The sequence below is a fragment of the Oxyura jamaicensis genome, chromosome 11 (genome assembly GCF_011077185.1).
Source record: "Oxyura jamaicensis isolate SHBP4307 breed ruddy duck chromosome 11, BPBGC_Ojam_1.0, whole genome shotgun sequence".
NCBI lineage: Eukaryota > Metazoa > Chordata > Aves > Anseriformes > Anatidae > Oxyura > Oxyura jamaicensis.
This window is the reverse complement of record NC_048903.1, coordinates 19,532,527-19,557,181: the sequence shown is the minus strand read 5'-3', so window position 1 is coordinate 19,557,181 and position 24,655 is coordinate 19,532,527. Positions and strand designations below refer to the sequence as shown.

General features: G+C 61.1%; 4 protein-coding genes across 9 annotated transcripts in view; 2 read left to right on the top strand and 2 right to left on the bottom strand.

The window, feature by feature from the left end:
- The first annotated feature begins 1,727 nt into the window (after window positions 1–1,727).
- Window positions 1,728–4,417, top strand: MVD (mevalonate diphosphate decarboxylase). Its single transcript, XM_035337204.1, has 10 exons — window positions 1,728–1,882; window positions 2,413–2,483; window positions 2,595–2,709; window positions 2,780–2,920; window positions 3,027–3,226; window positions 3,325–3,399; window positions 3,496–3,714; window positions 3,826–3,941; window positions 4,044–4,152; window positions 4,273–4,417. The coding sequence occupies exons 1-10, from the start codon at window positions 1,813–1,815 to the stop codon at window positions 4,351–4,353; spliced, it is 1,197 nt and encodes a 398-aa protein (XP_035193095.1). The 5' UTR covers window positions 1,728–1,812; the 3' UTR covers window positions 4,354–4,417.
- A 253-nt stretch (window positions 4,418–4,670) lies between these two features.
- Window positions 4,671–6,651, top strand: LOC118172992 (cytochrome b-245 light chain). Its single transcript, XM_035337215.1, has 5 exons — window positions 4,671–4,827; window positions 5,459–5,609; window positions 5,796–5,879; window positions 5,966–6,047; window positions 6,158–6,651. Exons 1-5 carry the CDS (start codon window positions 4,770–4,772, stop codon window positions 6,338–6,340), a joined length of 558 nt encoding a protein of 185 aa, XP_035193106.1. The 5' UTR covers window positions 4,671–4,769; the 3' UTR covers window positions 6,341–6,651.
- Window positions 6,652–7,293: 642 nt separating this feature from the next.
- IL17C (interleukin 17C) lies at window positions 7,294–9,706 on the bottom strand. The gene is made up of 3 exons (XM_035337210.1): window positions 9,598–9,706; window positions 8,029–8,360; window positions 7,294–7,901 (listed from the first exon to the last, which is right to left on the bottom strand). Exons 1-3 carry the CDS (start codon window positions 9,598–9,600, stop codon window positions 7,652–7,654), a joined length of 585 nt encoding a protein of 194 aa, XP_035193101.1. The 5' UTR covers window positions 9,601–9,706; the 3' UTR covers window positions 7,294–7,651.
- A 1,950-nt stretch (window positions 9,707–11,656) lies between these two features.
- The window catches only part of ZC3H18 (zinc finger CCCH-type containing 18), a 36,304-nt gene continuing 23,305 nt past the window's right edge, over window positions 11,657–24,655 (bottom strand). For 4 of the 6 annotated variants that reach the window (XM_035337197.1, XM_035337199.1, XM_035337200.1 and 1 more), the window contains 9 exons: window positions 24,480–24,605; window positions 23,240–23,341; window positions 21,486–21,629; window positions 19,635–19,787; window positions 17,388–17,548; window positions 16,614–16,807; window positions 15,360–15,456; window positions 13,383–13,479; window positions 11,657–11,992 (listed from right to left, as the gene is read on the bottom strand). In XM_035337197.1, the coding sequence (XP_035193088.1) occupies window positions 11,794–11,992; window positions 13,383–13,479; window positions 15,360–15,456; window positions 16,614–16,807; window positions 17,388–17,548; window positions 19,635–19,787; window positions 21,486–21,629; window positions 23,240–23,341; window positions 24,480–24,605 (1,273 nt within the window). In that variant the 3' untranslated portion in view covers window positions 11,657–11,793. The remainder of the gene's footprint in view (window positions 11,993–13,382; window positions 13,480–15,359; window positions 15,457–16,613; window positions 16,808–17,387; window positions 17,549–19,634; window positions 19,788–21,485; window positions 21,630–23,239; window positions 23,342–24,479; window positions 24,606–24,655) is intronic. The other 2 variants (XM_035337198.1, XM_035337202.1) reach the window with 2 other exon arrangements.

Genomic DNA, 24,655 nt, shown 5'->3' with positions numbered 1-24,655 from the left:
ACCGTGTCCCCATGGATGGCCTCGTGCCTCAAAAGCGGGGACTCGGTGGCTTTTGGGGCTGGGGTCTGTGCTGCGGAGTGGTGGGGGGCCAAGCCCTGTGCCATCAGCACGCCCTGGCCAGTTTTGGGTGGGAAGCCCTAAAAATAGGAGCAGGGAGGTTGTATTTTTCTGATCGTGGCTGTAACCCAAACACGAGGGCTCTGTGTGCTCCAGGGTGCCCCTGGGGGCTGTCACCCGCAGCCCCCTGTGCAGGAGGGGACTTCAGGCCTGGATGCTCCTGCAGTATTTTGGGGGGGTGGGGGCCACTGGACATACCGCTGCCTTGTGTACCCATGCACCCCCAGGGACCCCAAAATTGTCCCCAAGCATCCCCAGCCCACAGTGTTGGGGACAGCCCCGTCACCCTGCTGGCTTGGGGCAGGGGAGGGGAGGCAGTGGGGGCAGTTTTGGGGGGGTGCCAGCAGGAAGGGGCCGCGCACCCCCCCCCGTGCTATTTGCAGCCCAGCCCTGCTAAATCGGGCCCCCACCTGTCCCGGCGGCAGGGGAAAGAATCCCACACCCCAAAATAGCCACATGCCTTCCCCTTGCCCATGGAAAATGCTTACACATCCTGGGGGGGGGGCTGCTTGGACCCCAGGATGGCCCCCGCTGCGCCTGCCAGCACCCATGGGTGCCAGCGGGGAGCCCCCGCTGTGACAGCAAAGGGGTTCCCCCAGTGTCCCCCCTATGGAGACAGGGGGTGCTGCCCCTCAGTCCCCAGTGCTGTTTTTTATTTTGGGGGGGTCCCCACCTGCTGTGACCCCCCCAGCAGCAGAGCTGTCCCCACCGTGTCACCCACGTGCCAGGCGTGTGCCTGCCGTCACCTCCAGGCACGGGGACGTGTGGGATGTTTTCCACTGCGAGCGAGCGGCCGGGGGACAAAAATACCCTGGTGAGGGTGGGGGGACACCAGCAGGGCCCGGCTGGGGGATACTGGGGCTCCCACAGCTTGCCAGCCCCAGGGGGTGGCGTGCTGGGAGCACTGGGAGCACTGGGAGCGCTGGAGGAGTACTAGGATGTTGAGGCACTGGCGTACTGGGAGCACTGGGGGCTGTGGGGGTGCTGTAGGAACTGGGAGCACTGGGATACTGGGGGCACTGGGGGCCCTGAAGGCTCTGGGAGCGTTGGTGTATTGGGTGTACTGGGAGTACTGGGGGGGTACTGGGGGAAGTAGGAGCACTGGTGCATTGTGGGCACTGGGGGCACTGGGAGCACTTGGAGTGGTGGTGTGTGGAGGTACTGGGCAATGGGGGTACTGGGAGCACCTGGGGTAACACTGAAGAAGGGGGGTGTAGGAGTACAGGGGGCACTGAGCACACTGGGAGCACTGGGGACCAGTTGAACTGGGAGTACTGGGAGTACAGCAAACTGGGAACACTGGTGGCACCGGGGTCAGGGCACTGGTGGCACTGGGGTATAGGGATGTGGCACTGGTGGTACTGGGGTATGGCACACTGGGGGCGCTGGGACAGCGTCACTGGTCGCACTGGGAAATGGACACTGGTCGCACTGGTGGCACAGGCCGCACACGCGTCCCCACCCCGCATGCGCGCCGCCCTCCCGGCCCTAAGATGGCGCCGCCCTCTCCCCGCGGCTTCACGCCGTCAGGGGGCGGGGCTGGGCGGGCCGGAGGCGGGGCCTCTCCGTGGTCCGATCGCTGCCATTGGTCGGCGGGGCCCGGCCGCCGCGGCTGCAGCCAATGGCGGGCGGGGCTGCCACGCGCGAGCGGCGGTGGGCGGGGCGGCGCGGTGCCGGGGCGCGGGAGGCGGCGGGATGGCGGAGGAGCGGGGCATGGCGGTGGTCACCTGCACGGCGCCCGTCAACATCGCCGTCATCAAGTACTGTGAGTACGGGCCGGGGGGGACGCGACGGGACGGGCCAAGCCGTGCCGAGCCGTGTTGTGCCGGGCTGTGCTGTATCAGGCAGTATAGCACGCCGTGCCGAGCCGTACCGAGCCGTGCCGAGCCGTGCCAAGCGGTGCCGAGCCGTGCCGAGCCGTGCCATACCGTGTTGTGCCATACCAGGCAGCGTGGCACACTGTGCCGAGCCGTGCCAAGCAGTGCTGAGCTGTGCCACGCTGTGCCAAGTGGTTCCATGCCGTGCCAAGCCGTGCTGAGCGGTGCCATGGCGTGCCAAGCCATGCCATGCTGTGCCAAACTGTGCCGAGCCGAGCAGCGCCACGCAGTGCGATGCCAAGCTGTACCGTACCATGCTGTGCCAAGCGGTGCCATGCTGTGCCGAGCTGTGCCGTGCCGTGCTGAGCAGTGCCATGCGGTGCAATGCCATGCCATGCCGTGCCGAGCTGTGCCATGCCGTGCCGAGCAGTACCAAGCCGTGCCGTGCCGTGCCGTGCCACCTCCTTGTCTCTTACAGGGGGCAAGCGTGACACCGACCTGATCCTGCCCATCAACTCCTCCCTCAGCGTCACGCTGCACCAGGACCAGGTTGGTGCGGGGCCGGGTCCCCACGCCCAGCACCGGGGGGCTGCTGCCCCCCAAACCCCCCGAGCGGGGCCGGGCCAGCCCCCCGCCCGGCTCAGCCCCAATCCTGCACAGCTGAGGACCACCACCACGGCCGCCGCCAGCCGGGACTTCACCGAGGACCGGCTGTGGCTGAACGGGGAGGAGGTGGACGCGGCGCAGCCCCGGCTGCAGGCGTGCCTGCGGGAGGGTGAGTATTTGAGGAGGGGGGCACGGAGGGACGTGCCCCCTCTGACCGTTATGACCCCGTCCCCTCGCAGTACGGCGCCTGGCCCGCAAGCGCCGCGGTGACGAGGACACGTCCCCGCTGAGCCTCTCCTACAAAGTCCACGTCGCCTCCGAGAACAACTTCCCCACCGCCGCCGGGCTGGCGTCCTCGGCCGCCGGCTACGCCTGCCTGGGTGGGTGAGCGGGGACGACGCCACCGCCTCGTCCCCTTGCCGTGCCCGGGGAGGGGACAGCGGGGACGGCACGGTGTCCCCAACGGCCGCTGTCCCATCCCGGCAGTGTCGGCGCTGGCCCGGCTGTACGGCGTGGAGGGCGAGCTGTCGGAGGTGGCGCGGCGCGGCTCGGGCAGCGCCTGCCGCAGCATGCTGGGGGGCTTCGTGCAGTGGCACCGCGGCGAGCGGCCGGACGGCAGGGACAGCGTGGCGCAGCAGCTGGCCCCCGAGACGCACTGGCCGGAGCTGCGCGTCCTCATCCTGGTGGTGAGGGGGATGGTTCTGGGGACCGGGGGTGCGGCGCGTGGGGCTGGCGCCTGCCCCCCGTGGGGTGCCCGTGGCTCACGGTCCCCGTCCCCGCGCAGGTCAGCGGGGAGAAGAAGGCGGTGGGCAGCACGGCGGGGATGCAGAGCAGCGTGGACACCAGCCCCTTGCTGAAGGTGGGGGACGGCGGGGCTCAGGGTGGGGTCTTGGGGACGTGGGTCCCAAGGGGGGGGCGGCAGCGTGTCCCCGAGGTGACCGCGCTGTCCCCGCAGTACCGCGCGGAGGCGGTGGTGCCGGAGCGGCTGTCCCGCATGGCGCGGCACATCCAGGAGCGGGATTTCGAGGGCTTCGGGCAGCTCACCATGCAGGACAGCAACCAGTTCCACGCCACCTGCCTCGACACCTTCCCCCCCATCTTCTACCTCAACGACGTCTCGCGGGCCATCATCGCCCTGGCGCACCGCTACAACGCCCACCACGGCCGCACCAAGGTACGGGGCGGCCCCCAGGGGTCCCGGCACCGCACGGTGCCGCCGACCGCATCCCCGCCGGGCCCCCAGGGTCCCATCCTGCCCACCCACCTCGTCCCTGCCCCGTGGCAGGTTGCCTACACCTTTGACGCCGGCCCCAACGCCGTCATCTTCGCGCTGGAGGACACGGTGGACGAGTTCGTGGCCGTGGTGATGCGCAGCTTCCCGCCCGCCTCCAACGGGGACCGGTAAGGGTGACCCCCCCCTAGTCCCCCCCACCCTTGTCGATACCGGGCCGGGGGCTGGCATCAAGCCCCCTGGCGCCGTGCTGAGCCCCCTCCGTGCCGCAGCTTCCTGCGGGGGCTGCCGGTGGGCACGGCGGCGCTGCCGGAGGAGCTGGTGGCAGCCGTGGTGGCCGAGCCGGTGCCGGGAGCCGTGCGCTACATCCTGCACACCAAGGTACGGGCAGGACACGGGGGGGGGCAGGACCCCAGCCCCGTTATGGGGACCCGCACCCCGGTGCCCGCCTCGTCCCCTGACGCCTCCCCCCCCCCCCTCCTGTCCCCGTTGTCCCCGCAGCCCGGCCCCGGCCCCCAGCTCCTGCGGGACCCCAACCAGCACCTCCTGGGCGCGGACGGGCTGCCCCGACGCACGGCCTGAGCACCGGCGGGGGGACACCGGTGACATCCATGGGGGGGGGGGGGGGGGGCCCCCCCCCGGGGGGGGGGGGGGGGGGGGGGCAGCCCCTCCGGGACCTGATTTTTACCCTTTTTAAGCAAATAGAGCATTGTGGGCTGCAGCCGTGTCCGTGTGCGCTGCTGCGGGGCGCTGGGGACGTGACCCCCCCCCCGGGCCCCCGGGGCCCCCCGGGGGGGCCCGGGGGGGGGGGGGGAGGGCGTGGCCTATGGGGAAGGAGCGTGGCTTATGGGGAAAAGGGCGTGGCTTACAGGGAAGGGGCGTGGTTTGGGTGCTGGGGGCGGGGTTTAGGAACGGGGCTCGGTCCCGTCGCGGTGCCGCCGCCGCCTTCCGCGTCCCGGGGCCGATCGGAGCCGGGCCGGGCCGTGCCGAGCCGGGCCATGGGGCAGATCGAGTGGGCGATGTGGGCCAACGAGCAGGCGCTGGCGGCCGGGCTCAGTGAGTGCGGGGGGGGGGGTCGGAGGGGGGGTGCGGGCGGGTGGGGGGCCGGGGGTTGGGGGGGGGGCTGCGGGGCGCGGGGAGCCCACGCAGGGCCCCCGGGGACCCCCGTGTTGTCCCCGTGTGTGTGTCCCCAGGCACATACCGGGGTCGTGACCCCCCCCTCCTGTTTTGGCCCGGCTCGGTCTGGGGATGGAGGAAGTGAGCAGCGGCGGGGACGCGGAAGCGCGGGCGGGGAGCGTGGCGCCCGTGGGGGTGTCACCCGTGGGGGGTGTCACCCTTGGAGCATTGTGTCACCCTGTGGGGGCTCACCCCGCAGTGCCCCCAAGGCTGGGGTCTCGGAGCTGGAGGTGGCAGCACAGCCGCCGGGGTCCCCAAGCGCTGTCCCCCAGCCCCAGTTTTGGCACTGCCCGGATGGGGGGGCTCCAAAGCGTCCCCCCCCAATCCCCTCATCCCACAGCCCCCCCCAAGTTCCCTGCCCTGAATCCAGGGGGTCCCACGCACACAGCATCACCCCGGTGTCCCACCCCGTGGGTCCCCAGGCTGGGGGGGGGGGACACACACGACATATCACCTTGTGGGCTGGGGGGGGGGGCACCGGTGTCCCCACCGTCCCCCGGTGTCCCCGCAGTCATGCTGACCGGCGGCATCGTGGCGGTGGCGGGGCAGTTCAAGGGCTGGTACTTCGCCGTGTACGCCATGTATCCTTGGGGGGGGTCAGCGGGGAGACCCCTGCCCCAATTCGGGACCCGGGAGGGGGACACACACCTGCCCTGCCCCCAGCTTTGGGCCCAGATCTCTCCTTTTCCCGTGGGGGGGCTGTGCCCGGGGACTGATCCTGACCCACCGAGCACCGCTTTTCCCTCCCCCCCCCCCCCCCCCCGGGGGGGTTGGGGGGGGGGGGGCCCCGGGGGGGGGGGGGGGGGGGGGGTCCCGTCCCTTCTGACCCCCCCAGCATCCCCCCGCAGCGGCCAGAAGTACATGACGGCGGTGGTGAAGGTGTTCGGGCCCCTCACGAGGAATTACTACGTCCGAGCCGTCCTGCACGCTGCGTAAGTGGGGTGCGGGGTCGGGGTTGGGGTGCAGCCCCCCCGAACACCCCCCCGGCCCCCTCCTGAGCCCCCCCCCGTGCCTCCAGGCTCGCCGTCCCCGCCGGCTTCCTCCTCTCCACCATCCTTGGCACCGTCTGCCTGGGCATCGCGAGCGGCATCTACCTGCTGGTGAGCACGGAGCTGCTTCAAGGGGGGGGGGGATTTGGGGCTGGGGGGAGCCCGGCTGGAGGAGGGGGCTCCCCAGGACCCCCCGCCCCAACCCAACCCCGGCTTCGCAGGCGGCGGTGCGCGGCGAGGAGTGGAGACCCATCGAGCAGAAGCCCCGGGAGCGGCCGCACATGGGGGACACCATCAAGCAGCCCCCCAGCAACCCCCCGCCCCGGCCCCCCACCGACGCACGCAGGAAGCAGCCGGTGGAAGAGGGGGGCCAGGTGAACCCCATCCCCGTGGAGGCCGAGTAACGCCCGGGGGGGGGGCTTCTACTGCTTGTGGCCCCCTTTCCACCTATACCCGCTTCCCTGCTGCACCCCGGGGGCAACGGGGTGCCTGGGGGTCCCCAAATCTCCGGGGGATGCTCAGGTCCCCGTGCCCCCCCCCCCCGGGGCTCTCCAAATCCCCATGGAAGCCCCAGCTTCCCCCCCCCAGCCACGCAGCCCCACGGGGCCACCCACAGCTCACGCAGCTCCGCTCGCTGCACCGGCTCCTGCCTTGGTTTCGTTTTTCATGTTTTTCTGATGGCTTTTTGCAATAAAAGGACCGAAAGGCCCCCAGATCCTGCCTGCGTCCGGCTCCTTGGAGCCCTGGGTGTGAGACTGGGGAGGGGGCTCGCTGCCCAAATCTTCCACGGCTCCGGCTGGGGGGTGGCAGGCATGGTGACACCCGGTCCCCCCGGGGGACTGCAGCTGCACCTCGTGCCCCCAAGGAGCCCCCCAGAGCCCCCGTGGGACCACCCCCAGCGGGGAAATGGGGGCCATAAAGGAGGTCTGGGCGTATCGTGGGTGGGGGGGGACACAAGGGACACCCGTGTCCATCCTCTGCTGGGTGGGGACAAATCCTTCCTCGCTTTGTGCTCCAGCTCTGAGGGATCCCCGGCCCTGGCAGCCAGCCCACGGCACCCATGGGTGCCACAGGGCGCGTGGGGCGGCCCCAGCAGGTGGCGCTGAGCCCGTGGGTGCCCGGGGGGGGCTGAGCCGTGGGAAACGAGTGGGTGGAGGGGTGCTGCGGGTGCCGGGGGGGGGGGGGGGGGGGGGTACCCTGCGGTGCTGGGTGCTTCGGGGCCGAGAGATGCCCCAAAACTGAGCACCCAGGGGGGCGGCTGGCAGTGGGGGTCCCATCCCTGCACCAACCGTTTTGCAACCCCAGATGGAGACAAAGCAAGCGGCGTGCCACGGAGGGGCAGGATTTATTTCTCAGGCTGCACGGTGCCGACGTTAAATAGCACACAGAGGACTCAATAAATAGCTCTGCGGGAGGGGGGGAATAAATAACCAGCCGGTGCCCGGGGAGCGCTCGCAGGGTCTGCAGCGGGGGCGATGCCGGACCCCGGGGCCACGGCCTTTTTGGGGAAGGAGGTCAGCAATAAATACATTTTTTTTTTTTTTTTTAAAAAAAAAAGCCCCCAGCAGGCATCAGTGGCCTCTGGTCTCGGGGCAAGGCTCATAAATAACTCATAAATAAAACGGTGGTGGTTTGGGGCGGGGGGAGTGCTCTAGAACAAGCACGGCGGGGGCAGCGGTGACACGGTCACGCTACGGGGCTCCACGGGAGCGGGGTCAGCGCCCGGTGCGGGGCAGGACGCACGTGCAGCCCACAGGCACCTTGATGTAGTCCACCTCGAAGGTGACGAGGCCGGGGCCGGAGGGGCGCGGGCAGGGCTTGCGGCGCAGCACCATCATGGTCTGGTGGATGGCCACCGAGTTGAGCGACGTGGTCTCCCGGCCCGTCTTCACGTCCACGCAGCCGTCGCAGAGGCACTCGGCGAAGGCCAGCTTGCGCGGGTACCGGTTCTCATCCTCGTCGATGCTGCAGGCACAGGCACGGTGAGCATCCCACCACGTCCCCTCTGCCCCAGCACCGCACCGGTGACCACCCCGTGGTGGGATTTCCCCCCCTTCCCACCCCATTTTTTTCCCCCTCCCCAGACACCCACCGGTAGCGCCACGGGGAGATGGAGCGCTCGTTGGGCTCGCTGCGGAGCCCGGCGCGGAGCTGCAGCGCGGGGCAGGCGCGCTCGCGGTGTTGGCGTCGGCGGCGTCGGCGTCGGGCTTCGTCCTGCAGGCGCTCCAGCTGCGGCACCAGCTGCACCGGCACGTAGTGGTCCCAGCGCAGGCTGCGGCTGATGAAGTGCGCGGGGGCCTCGCCGTCCTGCAGCTCGCCCGCGCTGTAGCAGTGCACGTGGGGCTGGTGCGGGTGGGCGCCGGGGCGCCGCAGGCAGCGGCACAGCGCCAGGGCGCTCAGCAGTGCCAGGGCTCCGAGCCAGCCCTGACGGAGAGAGATGGGGGTCAGGAGGCAGCCCCGCGCCCAGCGCCCACCCGTCGGCACCTCGCAGCCCACGGATCCCCCCGCGTCCTCCCCGAGGGAGGCTTTGGGGTGAGCTCGCAGCCACACACCTGCTCCGGGGGCTCCCCATGGGCTGAGTGCACACACACAAATACCCCCCAAAATCACCGGCACACACGCGTGCGCGCACCAGGTCACCAGCACGCGGTCCCGCTCACGCAAAGAACAGCAGCCCATGCACTCACGTGTGTGTATAACATCCTAGCTCGTGTCCATACCCCAAAATGGCCCTTCCATGTGCGCAGACACGTACAGAAGTACCAGCACCGAGAGGTGCACGTGTCTCTGTGCCAGCGTGCGCGCGCACACCGGCACAAAACCAGAGGCACCCACAGCATGGCCAGCCCTCACACGTGGACAGAGCTCCTGCCCCTCGCAGCACCCCCACCAGCACGCAAAACACATTTTCTATACGTATAAATATGTAAATATACACCTATAGCTAACGATGTATTTGAAATATAAATATATGCATGTAGTGTGTATACACACGCACAGACAGTGGCACCAGCACGTGTGGCTCTCACACTGAACATTTTTTTATGTATTATATATGAGTTTTTTATAGATTATATTTGTGTATAGATATAAAATGTGTATGTTTATGTGTGGCTCTCATACACGCACACGTCATTTGGTAAGTGATATGTATATACACAGAATGATACAGAATTTGGTAGCGTGTGTCTATTTATATATACACACAGAGATATTTCTGTGCGCACACCCCGTGGCAGCAGCCCGTGTAGCTCACACCGAGGCAGCAGCGCGCACACAGGCACAGAAACCCGCACGCAGCTGGTGCCAGCACTCCTGGTGAGGAGGCGCACACGCGTGCACCCAGTGCACGTCCCCTCCATGTGTCCAGCACCAGCGCACAACCACAGGTGCCTGCCCACGGGCACGTGCGTGTGCGGCACACCCACACGTCCCCAGGCACCCCCAAACGCCCCCCCCCCAGCTCAATACAGATGAGCAGCAGCACGGCCGTGCACAACAGCCACCAGCCCCACGTGCGCACGGGGACACCCACGCGCACACCCACGCACCTCCCGCTCCCCCCCACCTCCCTGGGGTGGCCAAACCCAGCCTCGCACCCCTCCGTTACCCCACCTCCAAGCGCTCCCACGCACACCCCCCGCGCGCCCCTCGGGGTTACCATGGGTGGGAGCGGGACGGGAGGCGCGGCGGGCACCCTGCGAGCTGCAGCCGAGTGGCGACGCCGCCGCCGCCGCCGCCTTTATATAGGGCTCAGGCAGGTGATGTGCACACACCTGGAAACTCCAGCTCTGGCTGCCTTCCTCCTCCCCGCGGGCCGCCGCACTTCCTTCTCAGCCCGGCGTGTCCCAGCCCTGCTCCTGGGGGCCCGGAAATCTTTCGCCGGCACCCCCCCAAGGATGGGGTTGGTGTTTTTTTTGGGGGGGACATGGGGGTGCACGGAGGTGTAGGGAAGGGGGAGGGGGGTGAAAGAGGGGGTGAAGCTTGGTTTGGGTGGCTTGATGGTGTGGTGCTGATGGGCACGACAGCGTGGAGCAGCGCAGGGCTGTCACATCCAGGTCCGTGACATCCAGGTCCCAGGAGGGTTGGGGTGGCGGTGACGTGGCCGGGCACCTGGGGGCATCCACATGGATGGTCCCTGGCCACCGTGCTCCCCCCCCCCAGACCCTCCTGGGACCCACGGGGAAGCAAAAGGCATCCTAATGATGGGACAGTCCCCGTGCCCCGTGCTGTCACAGCCCTGGTCCCATTGCGTAAGCCCGGCGGTGATATCACTGTCACGTTCCCGGGGCTGCCACGAACCCGGAGCAGAAATCCCGAATTGGGCAACCCTGGAAAGGGCTGAAGGGCTGCGGCTCCCCGGGGCGCCCGGCGGAGAGGGCTCAGCGGGGTCAGAAGAGGTGGCCTGGGGATGAGCGGAGCGTTTTCCCTGCTCCGTGTGGCTCCGCAGGGGGAGGCAGCAAGGAGAAGCCCCCCGGGGTGCTGCGAGGAGCCCCTCGCACCCTGTTTTGCTGCAGAAGCACGGGGAGCAGGGCTGGGGGTCCCTGCTCGCCACCGAGGGGCTTCCACAGACCACGTGTCCCGTTGGCAGCGTTGCACCAGTGAGAAGCCCCTTGGTGTGCGAAGGATGAGGCTCAGCACCCAGCCCCCGTCCCCGCAGCACCCCATGAAGCAGCGTGGTGCTGCTGCAAAGCAGGCGGAGCGACCTGGCACCGCGCTCTTTCCTCCCAGAGGTGGAACCTGCAGGCGTTCAGCGGCGATGTGCTGGAGCGCCACCAGCCCCGAGCAGGCAGGGATGAGGCACACGGGGCCTCGGGGGGGGGGCAGCGTGAGAGCAGGGACCCCAAAAGCCACCCCCAGAAGGGCTGGATGAGGGGTACCCCCCTTCGCTGGGGGAAACCAGCACCGGGAGGGGACGCAGGGGCTTCTCAGGAGGGATGGGGCCTGGCTGATGCTGAACGCAGCACGGAGGCTGCGCTGGGGGCCAGGAGGCCGCGTGGCACTGGGGGAGGTTCACGGGGGGGTAAAAAGGGCTCTGGGGGGGTGATATGGGGAATAAAAACCACAGAGCCTGGAAACAGGGATGGGGACAGCTCCCTTAAGGCAAGGGAGGAGGAGGAGGAGAGGGGCATGCAGAGGACAGCGGAGAAAGGAAGAACTGGTTATCAAAATACTTTATTTCAGGGAATATCCCTCCAAAAAAAAAAAAAAAAGAAAAAAAAAAAGAAAAAAAAAAAGGAAAAAAGGACCCTCCTTGTTAGACAGATATCCCACAACAGCTTCAGGGCTCCTTTTAAATCAACTAAAACAATCCGCTGCTTCAAATAAAAGACAGGTCATTTTCCCAATGAGACTTGAGTCAAGAATATATATATATTTTTGTTCCTGGTGGAGGAGGGCGGGGGGAGGTGATGTTGCCAGTAGTTCACAGCAGTTTTCGGCTCTCTCGTTACACAGTAAATAGAACTGCATTGCTGAAGACACTCAACACACAGCAGGGCTAACTAGGAGAATACAACTCAAGGCTAGCAAAGAGGAGAGGGGGAAGAGAGAGAAAGAGAGAGAGGGGAAGTAGTGAGAGCATCCGACAGGGCTGGAGTCCTCCTCTGTGCATAATTTACATGGAAAAAGGGGTGGAAGCCCCCGTCCTGGTGCTGGCACGGGCTGCCCGGCCCCACTGGGGAGCCGGAGGGCACGGTCTCAGCTGACAAACTTCGTGGTTGGGTTTTTTTTTTTTTGGGTGTTTTTTTTTTTAAAAAGAATCGCAGCCAAAATAAGACAGAACTGCAAAATCCCAAAGTGGCCGCTTTTACACTATTTATAAAAACATGAACAGTCACTAAAGGGGCACGGCCCACTATACTTTCCCGGGGATTTTGGCCCGCTTGCGAGCGATGGCATCTTCCACTGCCTTGAGCTGCTTCAGGAGCTCCTCCCGTCGCGACAGCGTGCTGGACTTGCCCGCCTTGGCGCCCGTGGGGCCGGGCTCGGACGCTTTGCCCGGTACGCTCGTGACTTTGCTGGAGCTCTTGGACTGAGGCGAGAGCTGGCGCTTCCTGGCAGGGAGAGAAAGGCACGGGGCGGTGAGGAAGGCTGCAGGCAGGACGGGGACGAACTCCAGCAGGGAGCATCGCTCCAAGCAGGGGTGGAAGGAACAGGTTTGAGATGAGAGGAGGCGCTTGGGGAAACCGTCTGAAGCCGTGGAAGCTCGGCAGCCCCGGGGGAACCCCGAAATTTAAGCTCAGCTCCTCGGCCGCTGCGACGGGGTGTGCCAAACCCAGCAGGCGACGCTGCCAACCCCGACAGCAGCAGGCAGGAGAGGGTCAAAAACCCAGGATGCGGTGAGCACCCTGAGCCTGGGAAGGCTGAGGTTCCTCTTCAGCGCTACAAAACAGGACCTCGGGGCCAGCAGAACGGGGCTGTGGTGGCTGGGGCTGGGGTTTGGTTTGGGAAGACACCGACACACAGGAATTGAGGCTGGCTCACGCCCCGGGCTGGGGAGAGGGGATGAGATGAGTCCTGCCGGCCAGGGAAGGCAGGGGTGCAGGACAGGGCTGCGCCCGTTTGCTCACGTTGATCCTCGGAGCTGACACCAGGGAAATGCAAAGCGGGCTGGCTACGGGCAGCGAGGCCCGGGGAAGCTTTAGGTGTGCCGCAGCAGGTGCTCCGCAACCCTCTAGCCAAAGGGCTCGGAGCGGAGCTCAGCCCAACGCCCCTGGAGCCACACATCCAGTTCTGCAATGGGATATTCCCAGCAGCAGGCGCGGGCTGCCAAGAAATGGGCCGTGAGCTGGTCAGCTGTCACCAGAGGGGACCGGAGGGACGAAGCCAGCGCTGGGCCACCGCCTAGAGGCACGCAGGGGACACGTTTCAATGTCAGCAGCACGCTGAGCAGCTCAGGCTATGAAGAAAGGGAACTGGGCACCCGGGGCACGGGGAGCTGGGCAGCAGGGGCTGCAGTTTCCCTCTCCCTAGCACCGCAGGCTCGCACCTAACCCACTTGGCTCCGCTTGCCGGAACCGACCTCGAGAAACCCCCCCCGGGCGCCGCCGGCTCCTTCCTGAGCAGGAACAGCTCAGCGGTGGCTCCTGCGTGAACCCCTGAGCACCTCTGGCTCCCGGCCAAGGAGCTTCGCGTCCTTCCTCTCCCCGTGCCTCCACGGCAACTGGAAACTCTCCGGTCAGAGTCTCAGAGCTGCCCCAAGAGGAGGAAGCGAACAACTGGGGAAGCGGGAAGCAGCACGAGCGCTTCTCCGGCACGCGTAGGTCATCAGAAGCGCTCACGTTCCCCGTGAGAGCCTCACCCCACCCAGGAAAGGCCGGAGGAGAGCACAGGGCTCTGGCCTTCTCTGCAGGGCCGTTATTTCAGGGAGATGGGGGCCTCCACCTCGGCTCTGCTGCCCCAGCCTTGTCCCCGAGACCCCCGCGAGCACAAGCGCGCGCTGACCTGTCTGCCTGCGCAGGAGATGGTTTCGTGTTCTGGCCCCTCTGTCGCTCTTGCTTGGGTGAAGAGGCTCTCCCGGCTGCCTTCCTGTCACGAGAGCCTGCCAGGAAAATACAAGGTGAGATGTTCTTGTTGGCCACCGAGGTCATCACCTGCCCGCCGTGCCACCTCAGCGCGGACCACGCGGGTGCTCCATCGCCCGCGGGCACGAAGGCACCCAAGGTGCAGACAGCAGGCAGCTAACGGTGCGTCCGCTCAACGAGCGCTGTGCGAGCACAGCTCTGCTGCTCCTGGAGCCAGAATCACCCTGAGTTTGTTTAGAAGAGGCTGAAGGGAGCTGCTGCGTCGGAGCCGTGCGGACTCGTGGGTGGTGAGAGGGCAGCGGGGGTCCTGCTTAGCTGCGATGGGCTCCCCAACCACTGATATCCCCGAGCACGGAGAGGCAGCTACACCTGGAAGGCAGCCTGCGTGCCCCCGGGGCTGTCCTGAGCCCTGAGCACCAGCCAAGCCGCACGCCCTGCTACCAGGACAGAAATTCCCGGGGCTGCTGATCTCACTTTCATCACCGCTCCGGAGAGCAAAGGTGCCCAACGGCCCAGCGCACCCGCTGCCCGCGTTCGTTAGCTCAGTGCTCTGCTCCTGACACCACGAGGCGGGCAGTGCCGCCGATCTGATCGCAGCAAGGCTACAGAAGAGGGAAGTGAGACTCAGCACAGCCACCGACAGCTCTGTGCTGCGATTCTTGAGCACAGGCCGGTGCCTCTTGCTCCGTCCCAATTCCATCGAGCGCACGCTCGCCGGTGTGAGGTGAGGCCCAGTTGCCACCAGGGCTCGTGTCCCATTTGCCAGCGTTCAGAAGTGTTTTACAGCGTGTAGACAACAAATCAAGTGTGTGATTACAGCTACAGCTATAAAATCAGTGCCGTTTGCTAGATCAAGCCGTTCATTTGTCTGCAGCCCAGCAGCTGTGAACTAGGTCCCAGTGACCTTCACCCTCAGCCAGCCCCTCTCCAGGCCGCAGCGGCTGAAGCAGGCTGCCAGCGCTGAATTTTTGCTGGCAAGCACCCAGAGTCAACAAGATACACCTACAGCCGAAACAACAGGGAAAACAACATCACGTGGCGATGCTGGCATGGGGTGCCAAAAACAGAGGCACCTCTGGCCATCGACTTCCCCCCCCCCGCCTTGTTTTCCAGCAGGGACAGCAGAGGCTGGAGCATCACGCTCAGGTCCCTCTCAGCGCGGCGCGCTGGCTTGGTTTTCCGAGTGCTCCTAACTACTGCTGAGGACTCGGACACAGGAGAACACTTGGAAAGCCCGCGTCTTTCTAATCACACGGGGAAGATGGGATTGTGTCACACACAAGTGGGGAAATCGGCTCATTTCGCAGGACGGATGATCCAGCCAAGTACTGCACCCATCCTGGAGCCTTGGCAGCCCGTGCTCCCTTTCGAAGCACTGCCAGGAGCCTTATCAGGAGCCGGAGATCCCGCTGCGATACTCAGAAACACAAGGTGAAGCCCCCGTGAATTCAACACCCGCATCCAAGAGACGGGGGGGCAGCCTTCCTGGGACAGCTGGGTGCGTACCTGAGGTGGAGGTGAGCACGCCGTGCCTTCAAAGCGAGGGCTTCTGGTTTTTTTTTGTTGCCGTGGAGGCGCACAGACACGGCGGAGCCACGGCGCTGGCAAGGCGCACCACAAGACAGCTAGGCACAGCTCGGCCTGCCCAGGGCTGACCTCACCTCGCTTACTTCACCGCCAGCCCACGGCGTCTCATCGCCACCACGGTTTTGCAGCACGACGGCTACGACGCCCGTGGAGCTGGTGGCAAGCGCTCGCTCCAAGGCTTTGCTTGCAGGCGAACCCCTCCAGCAAGGGGACTCCCGCGGCAGGGACGTTTTAGGTGCTTGAGGGCTGCCTCTGGTGGCAGGGCAGGAACCCCGCCGGGACAAAAACCCTCCGCCGGCCGATGTCTCACCTCTGTCGGGTGACAGGTTCGCCCGTTTGGCTGCTGGAGAGGTCGGCCGGTCTTTGTCCGCTGGCTCGTATCTCTTCCTGCTTCCTTTGTCAGCTGCCTGAACGGAATTAAGCAGACAACGGAGCTGAGTAGCCATTTCCCTCCGGGGAGGGAAGCAAACAGATGATTTCCTGCGACCGGTGCCAGCGCCGCGCTGGCTCGCTGTTGCCAACACATCCCCTGTTCACCTCCTGGTGCATTCCAGTCCCCACCATCCCTGGCACCGTGTAATTCCCCTGGCACCATGCAATTCCCCTGCCACCATGCAATTCCCCTGGCACTGCAAGGGAGCAGCAGCAGCCTCTGGCAGCCTCTGGGGCCGACGCTGCGCTGGGTGTCGTGGCTATTTTTGTTACTGCCAGAAGCAGGAGCAGAGCAGCGCTTTGGGAAGTCTTTTTCAGCAGCACCAAGGATAGCAAATGTCAACGAGGCTTGGGGAGCTGCACCTTGGTGCGGCACCGACTGTGCCAGCCTGCAGTTGGGTGTAATTGCACGCTCCACAGAGCCGATAAAGGCGCCTCACGTCACAGCACGGGGAAGTAGGGAAAACTGCGGCCTCAGATTGCAACGGGAAGTTCAGATCATCAGAAAAAAAAAAACCCAAAACATTAATGCTTTAAAACCAGGAACCTGGCCACGTGACGGGAGCCAACACCCTGCTCCGGCACAAAGCCCCACGAGGCCAAACTCTCGCCTGATCTGGATTGAGTCTGTGCTGAAGTGGGGCATCGGGCTCCGTTCTAAGTGCTGGGGAGAGCACCAGGCTCGTGGGTGGCACGCTCTCTTACTCCACTTCTACCTCCTGCCTCAGCTAATGACCTGTCAGCAGCTGGCTCCGGATCGGGCCAGGGAGGACAGCTCACTTGGAAGCGTGCGGGGAGCATGCTCTCGGCGGGCAAGGCCCCGCTGTGCCTTCGTCTGGCTGCTTGGGATGCAGCCTTCGAGAAAGCCGGGAACAGCCCTTGAAGCTGCAGCAGGAATGCGCCCCAGGGGAGCCGCCAACACAGTCCCAAGCTGAAGCCACCGCAGGGTGTGTGCTGCCAGACAGGTTCCGTGCGCCGCCTCTCCAGCCCCAGCTGCAGCTACCCGCCCGAGCTCATCCCGACGGCACGGAGCCTGCAGCTCCCCTTCTGCCACAGCCTGCAGCCCCTGCGCGGCCCCGTCCGCTCCTCGGACCCCCGGGACAGAGGGACCGGCACCCACCCCTCCTCTCACCTTATTCAAGAGCGTCAGTTTGATCTCCTTGTGAGCAAAGCCCCCCTGCTGAGCCTGGGGGGCTGCGGGCTGCTGGGGCTGCAGGAGCTGCTGGGATTTGCTCCCCGGCGCGGGCTTGGCCGATTTCAGGAGCTGAGCAGACGCGTCCCGTTTCCTCTTCTCCTCTTTCGCGCTGTCTTCTTTTTTTGACTTTCCTGTTGGAAGCAGAGTGCAGATTCATGGCTTGCGACCAATTCCTTTCGCCTGCCTGCAGGGCGAGCGGGTGCTCCTCTGAGCACTGGAAAAGCCCACACCAGCTGGCGCAGCGTGTGGCCCCAAGGTCAGAAGATCCAGGAAACCATAATTTCCGCTAAGAGCACTTAACATAAAAGACTCAGAACAAAAGGCTCTTGCCGCCACCTCTGCTACAGTCTGAAAGGGGCAGAGGAATTACAGCATGACACTGGAGTCACCCAGCTTTTATATATATGTATTTTATATTTGTGTCTGTCACCATCACCTTGCAATGGTGAAAGAGAACAAAAATGAGGGAGCATCAGGCAGAACTCCGGGGCAGGAAAAGGCATCTTTACAGCCCCATGGACAAAGGGATGCCAACGTGGGTTTGCTCCGCAGCCTCCCTTCGCCGTGGTCTCAGCCTGCCTCTGCCAGACGCTTGTGCCCTGCTGACTGATTTTCCTGGTGCCTACAGCATCGCCAAGCAAGCTGCACGCAGATCTCTGCCCCCTCCCTTTCCCCAGCACCCCTCAGAGATGAAAATACCAAGCCAGGTACCTCTACCTTTCTTCTGCTGCGCCGGGGTTGGGGATCGGGAGCTGGCTGAGGACACGGGGCTGGCCAGGTCCGCGTACATGTCTTCGGAGTCAGCGCTGCGCACGGAGCTGCTGCTGGAGGAGGCACTAGAGACAGAAGAAACGCTGCTCACGCTCAGGGACCTGGAAAGAGCCAACAACCCGTTACAGTCGCAGACGCAGCAAGAACCAGGCAGCGATGAGACAGACAGCTTTGTTTTAATTCCCCCCGTGTACCAAAGGAGAGTGGCTGGGATGTCAGAAAGCTCCTAAGGCGGGCAACATCCAGGGAAAAGACAAAGGATGTCTCCTGGGGCACAGGTAATATGAAAATCCTGAATGTGTTAGAGCCTAGAAAGTGCTGTTTATTTATAAACAGGATTAAGGCAACAAGCAGGTCACTGTTCCCCCAGGTAAACAAAAAGTGAAAGCAGGGTGTGCGCTATCACGTACGTGTCAGCGTTACGGCTCAGGTCAAGGGTTTCCTGGCAGTGCTTCTGCTGTACGAGTTTATTCACAGACCTCGAGTCCTACAGCCCAAATCTCCTGCCCGGCTCCCCAGGGTACAGGAGAGCCCAGCTGCCTATCGGGAAGAGGCACACGCTGCCAGGAGTGGTAATGACAGGGAAGGAAGCCTCTGAGATGGCTATCTTCTAATAGATTCACAACATTAGAACTATCAGACAGTCGTATTCAGCTAAGAAAAGCTTTCTACTTAGGAGCACGCCAGACAAAAAAGCAGGGCCAGGCCAAAAACAGGTGGATTTCCCCTCAGGGCCCCGTCCCCCCCCCCCCCCCCCCCCAGGTCTTGCCCCAAATCCCAGCCAGCTGGGACCTGGCTTGCAGGGCGCAGGCCCAGCTGTGCCCTAACCGTGTGAATATTTACGCAGCCTCTCGAGCAGGTTCTGCAGGCCACACCGACTTCTGCACCCCAGCAGCTGCTGGCGAGATCCAGGCTCGCTCGGTGAAAGCCAGGCTGTGCACAGCTCCAGGGGCTGCGGCAGCTGCAACACATTCCTGGAGCAAGCTGCCAAGCTGCTACCCACGGGCATCCAAAACAGGGCTAAATTCTGGGAGGAAGTCCCAGTGAAGCCCACAACAGCGACTGGATGAGCCAGAAACTCCTCTGGGAAAGCTCCTGGCTACACAACTGTGACAGCAAACCTGGTTTGGGTACAGGCTAATTCCTAAATTCCCTCCTCGTCCACACGCCCAGCAGCCGGCACAGCCCGGTGCCACCCGAGCAACACCTGCAGTGAAGGTTTTCACATCCTCTCCTCTCAAGCCCTCGTACAGCTGAGCGCTCTCCGAACCTCTTGCATCACCTGCCTGATCTGATGAACGTGCCAAGCACGCGGTAAACAAGCTGGCATTTCTGTAAAATAACGCGGATATTGAACCTGGGAGTTCCACGGGGTTCACACGGGGGAATTAACAATGGTCGGAGCTAAATCCTGTTTTATCCACCGGCTTTAGATGATAGGTCTGCTTCTAAATCCGTGCTTTACCACTGGGAAGCTTTGCGTTTCAAGGCTGCTTGGGAAGTTTTGGGGATTCCGGCGTATGAACAGATGCAAAAAATCTGCAGGAAGGACTCGAAAGGGGTTTACTTCACAACTCCTTACTGGAGGGAATTAGCTGTTTACAAATCTCACAGATTAACAGCCTTTTAACTACCCACTTAGGGCTAAATACAAAGGGAACTGGTTGTGCAACTTCACCAGCAAAGTAAAAATATCATTAGCTGTGCCTTTTAGGGCTCTTCTGACTTACCTCTCCTGGCAGGCCGAGCACCTTCCCTAAGGACATTCGGTAACTGGAGGCAGCAGAGGCTTAGAACAGCAAAACTCCCCAGCCCCAGACTGCTACTTGTCAATAAATTAATTTACGGGGTGTTGGTTCCCCCCTCAACAAGATAAAACGTTAAACTAAGACCTGGCCATCAGGAGAAGGGCTTTGGCCATAATTTAGGTAAGAGCGGGCTGTTCAGCACCCAGGGCCAATTCTTTCCTTGGATAAGCCACAAGGCCCCTGTCACCACAGTAGTGCCGTGATTTGGGACACGGGATTCACGACCCCACACAAAGGGACAATCCTGTTCCGTGTCCTAGTTACCTACGGCCGCTGATACCTGAGGCTGAGAGAGCTTTCATTGCGAGAAACCAAACGACGACAATTAGTTATCGGCCCCTGCGGCTTCTGCAAAGGTGACGGAGGGGCAAGGCTGTACCTGGACTTCCTGGACCCTGACGCGGAGTGGGAGACTGAGGCAGACGAGGATCTGGAATGAGATCTGGAGAGAGACCGAGACAAGGACCTAGATCGGGAACTGGAACCGCTGTAGCTGCTGGCGCTGCCGCTGATGCTGCCGCTGATAGTCCGCCTGCAACACAGCAAACGACATCCTCACCCCGCTGCGCTCGGCGGCGGAACGGGGTTCGAAGGAACCGTTCAGGGACGGTTCCGCTGGTGTCCTGAACCGTCTGAAAGAATGGTGCTCTGCAAATGTAACCCGTTCAGATGTTGTTCTCAGCGTTGTTCTCCCAGTCTCTTTTCTGAACTGCAGGTATTTTATGCAAGACTGAATAATGCTCAGAGCCAGACAAAGAGGGAGCTGAAGGCTCCTTAGTCCCCTCGTGATGCCAGAAGCAAATGCTTCCTACAAGGAAAAATTGCTATTTTGGGACTACCTGGTATTTCAGGCTCTGTAAATAACCACACACGGTTTTTGAGTAACACACCAGTTCCAGCACAGATGGAGCAGTCTTGTCATCTGCGCGGCAAGGAGAGCACAGGGCAGTGGAGGTGGTGCGGGTACGTGCAAGAAAAAAACAAACTAAGGCGGGAATAAAAATATAAGGGAAAGTCACTTAAGGCACCCATGATGATTAACTAGTTAAACAAAGTAGAACTGAGGGAGTTTCTCTGGAAAAGAAATTAAAACCGCTCAGCCCCAGGCCTTTTCTTTAGCTACTGGGAAGAAGGAGGAGAGGTAATCCCATGCAGAATTACGAATTGACTCCGGATGCTTCCAAAAACCTGAACAGAAAACGAACTTAGAGCCACCTGCAAAACACACCGATAAAAAAAGTACCATGCAGTGATCCAAGAAAACCAGCGTACGCCTTACTGCAGGCACAAAACATCCTCACGTGCTCCTAGGGACGCATGTATTAAATTTGGGCTGCATTTTACTCCGTGTTCCCCAGACTGCTGCTTCCACAGACTAGGCAATCAGGCAGCACACCGCTATTTCAAATCTTGCAGCCTAAGAAGGACGCACGAAGAGTTTCAGCTGAGCTTAGCTGACTCAAGAGTCCCTCCAAGAACAGGCAGCGCTACCTGCAGCTGCTCTGTAACGCTTCTAAATGCAGAATAATGGCTTACGCCCAATGAACACCTTTACATACAGACAGGTGCTCCTTGTCTGCCAACTATCAGGAGACACTCTCATCTCAAATGCAAAGGAACGAGAAAGAGACAACGGAAACAATTAGAGGACAGACAGAACAAGTCTCTTGAAACGCTCAGACTAGTCGCACAGGATGAAGCCAGGAAGAGAAGCGGGGCAGGGGAGCCAGCAAGCTGCATGCTCCGAGCACGTCGCGGAGCTCCTCGTCTCCTCCAGCTGCACTGCTGGAGGCTGATGAGCCAGCTCCTGGACCACACAGAAGAAATAAACCCCTCCTGTATAGCAGCACGTGTAAACAGGGCCCAAGTCCTGACCCTCCAACACGTCCGGCCTGTTCTCCAGACCAAACACACCTTTGCCTCTCCGCTGCCCAGCCTCCACAAGCAGCTGCTCCAAAGCATGCCCTTTTTTGCACTGCAGGCACTGCCTTTTGGTACATTTAATGCATTCCACCTACTCCATCACCCAGCCAGCCCTTTAGAGACAGAAGCCATTTGCTGTGGCAAGTCACTGGTGTTCACCCCCAAACCTCCCCTCTCTCTTCCCACTTCTTTCCTGCCCCAGGAAAATGACTTTATAACATCAAGAGTCCTTGGAACTGGTACTCTAGAGAGAAACCCAGGGCTTGCTCCATCTTCCAAACCTCACTCCACCCCACTGCTTTCTTACCTCCTGGGTGGAGTCCTCGTCTGACGTTCCTTCCTTCTTGCCTCTCTATTATCCCCTGGTTTGGCTGGCTCTGGAGCAGCTGTTGTAATTTTAGCAAGCGGCTGAGGGACTGGAAGGGCAGCTAGTTTCTTCACAGATTTTTCACTACAAAATCAAAATTTTCAGGGGCACGGTCAAATTCAGCAGAAACCAGGCATTTCCAAAAGTGATAAAACACACTCAGACTTGGTGCTAACCAAACAGATACCATGATTGTAGCTACAGACATATGGAAAAGAAAGCTTATTTCACAAACCACTCAATACGGGTTCACTGAACGGGATCTGTTTCTACTAGCCTAAACCGAGTCACCTTTCCAGAGACAGGTTCCTATAAAATAGCCGATTTGGGATGTTTTCTACTTGCAAATCAACTCACGAAGCAGACTGTGCAGAATCACTGTTGTTCCTAAGCCGTTTGAATCTACGCTCCTTTATCCAACACGCATATACCTACTTAAAATCTGTCAATCATGCCTCAAAATCAAACTGCACGCAGTTTATGCAAAAAATGACCTCTCTCCTCACTCAGATTTGCAAGGTGCAAAGGAGCACACGTGTGCAGACGTCCCTTTGACCTGTCCCTTGCTCGCCTTACCCTGCAGAACACTGGACGGGTGACCGCTACGCAACGTTCTTGTGCCTTTACACGGCACCCACCACGTGAGATGGGAATTACAGCGAAGCTGCTCATTTCTGGGCTCAGAGCACTCCAAGCTCTAGTCTCCCGGCCGGTTCCTGCTCAGCATTCCCTGCAGTGATGTCACGCCTGCTATTAACCGGGGAGGAGGCAGCTGTCTGCATACTAAAATAGAGACTGTTAATTCCGCCTCTCGTGTTTAAGAATATCTGGATCCATCCCCTGCAGAGCATGCGATTAAGTACACGCGATGTTACGTGGCTAAACCAATCCCCGTGCTGGTGCAGGCAGCTGGCTGGAGCTGTGTTACCAAACCAGCACCGCAACGCGCTGCAAGGGTGTAAAAACATTGCTGCAGGCAGCGAGCGTGTCCTTAAAGGGTTGACCCCTGAGTTAAGCGGAAAAAAAAGCAGGTCAACAAGGTACAAGAAGCCTGGCAAGGGCAACTGTCCCGTATTCTGGAGAATTCAGGGGGATTCCCATGGTGTAACTCGTTTGCAGGTCACCTTAAAAACGGTGACATCACTACGGTGTTGTGACACCCTCCAACGGGTCCCTAACTTACCGTGCATTACAAGGCTTTGTGAAACAGCAACTTCAAGTATTCAAAAGAGCAGAGGCATAATCTGCTGAACAAACAGTCTCACAGCTACAACGCTGTTTTGATTTGTATCCAATATTAGGAGTAGACGAGTCTGACCCACTTTGTTATTCTAAGGCTGGGTATTAACTAACGCTACGGTAGGTGAATGAATTCATCTTTCGCCTAGCTCCTGCGTAAGCGTATCTGCACACACGGTGTTCAAACAGCAAGTTGTGCATGTATTTAACCACGCACGTCTACGTACAGTTCTGAAGGATACTCGTACAGCGTAACTTGGTTTTAGTAAGTGAGAGTGCCATCATTTCGTCAGCCAGGCAAAGCTAAACGCCGTTCTACGGAGGTCAAGTTTTGCATCTTCCATTTCTTGCTTAAACTGTCAAGCAGGTCAGGAGGGTCTGACTCGGGTCAGGAATTAGGCTGCCGTTTGGAGGCTTTTCTGGGCTGTGTTACCGAAACAGACACAAAGCCTTACCCTTTACCAGCAGGTGGTAACAACTCCCCTTTAGCCTTCAGAAGCGGCTTGTGTGGAGATGGTGTTGGGGAAGGAGATGGTGAAGATGAGAAGGATCGTGATCTAGAAAGGAAAGAGATCATTCAGCTCAGTCTTTGGGGCTGCAGAAGGCTTTCGGTCTCCTTAGCAGTGCATTAAGCCCACAACTCCCTCCTTCGGCTGGTGACTGCATTTGAGGAACCAGTCCCAGTGAGCCTGAGCTTATCCTAGTTTCATATCTGGACTCTGCTCAGAACAACAAGTTGTGTCACCAGACTGGTGGCAGAAGTAGAAAACAAAAGGAAGAAAATACGTCTGGCTGCAAGGAAGAGCCACCCTCAGATGTTCCACACCAACAGCTGGAGATTTTCTCCATATTCTGTCCTTGGGGGAAATATGTCTCAAGAATAGTCAGTAGGATTTTGACTTGCAAGTTCGGCATGATTTGTTTCAACTGAGGCTGGAATGGGGCGGTTGGGGAACGTCAGCCTGCTCCGCTGGAAAAGCTTAGGTGCTTGCGTCTAGAACAATTCCCACCCGAGCCTCTCCTGGAGAAAACACCTCTCCAAATGAAGCCATGCACTCTTACCGGCTGTGTGATCCACTTCCTAAGGGCTGAAATGCACAGAGGCACGAAGTGTCTCCTATCTAGGGAGCCAGTTTTCCTACTATGCATATTCCAGACTTGGGAAACTGTCTGCAGGGGCAAGGAAGTGGCAGCGTTATAAACACGCCTGCGGTTAATCAGCATGGGACACAGGATTGTTACTTTGAAGTGTCAAGACTATCACAAGACAAAACCGCATGGACTGCTTTATTCAAGAAATGTGATTTGCCTCTTTAAATAGAAGTCCCAGCGCAATAGAATAGAGATGCCAATAGCTTCTTCCAGTCATCAAATGCAAACGACGGAAACGCTGATCTCAGCCAGGCTCCTACAACTGCTCGTTTACCGCAAGTATGGGAAGCGGCCCAGCCACAGCAGCAGGGCACACGTGGGTGGGAGCGCTGGGGAGAGGAGCGGGTGGCTGACATCTACTTCATGCTGCGACCGAAACAACACGCTGCCTTTGCAGTCTATCCCATTTAGCTCACACAGGAAAACGGTTCAAGTATTTTCTCTCAAGAGCTGGCTATTTGCTTTTAAGAAGCACCAGAAGTAGCTGCCAGCAAGCGGTTGGGACACAGCATACCGTTACTTGCAAATGCCAAGAGCCGTTACCTGGACCTGCTGCCTGAGAAAGAGCTGTGTCGCGAAGAGCGGCTAGAGTAAGAGCTGTAGGACGACGATCGGGAACGAGATCGGGAGGAACCTGACCCAGAATAGGTGGACGACCGAGAAGAGGACCTGAAAGAGAAGTATTTCAATTCAGTGCCTCTCGAGAAGTGCTAGGAGAC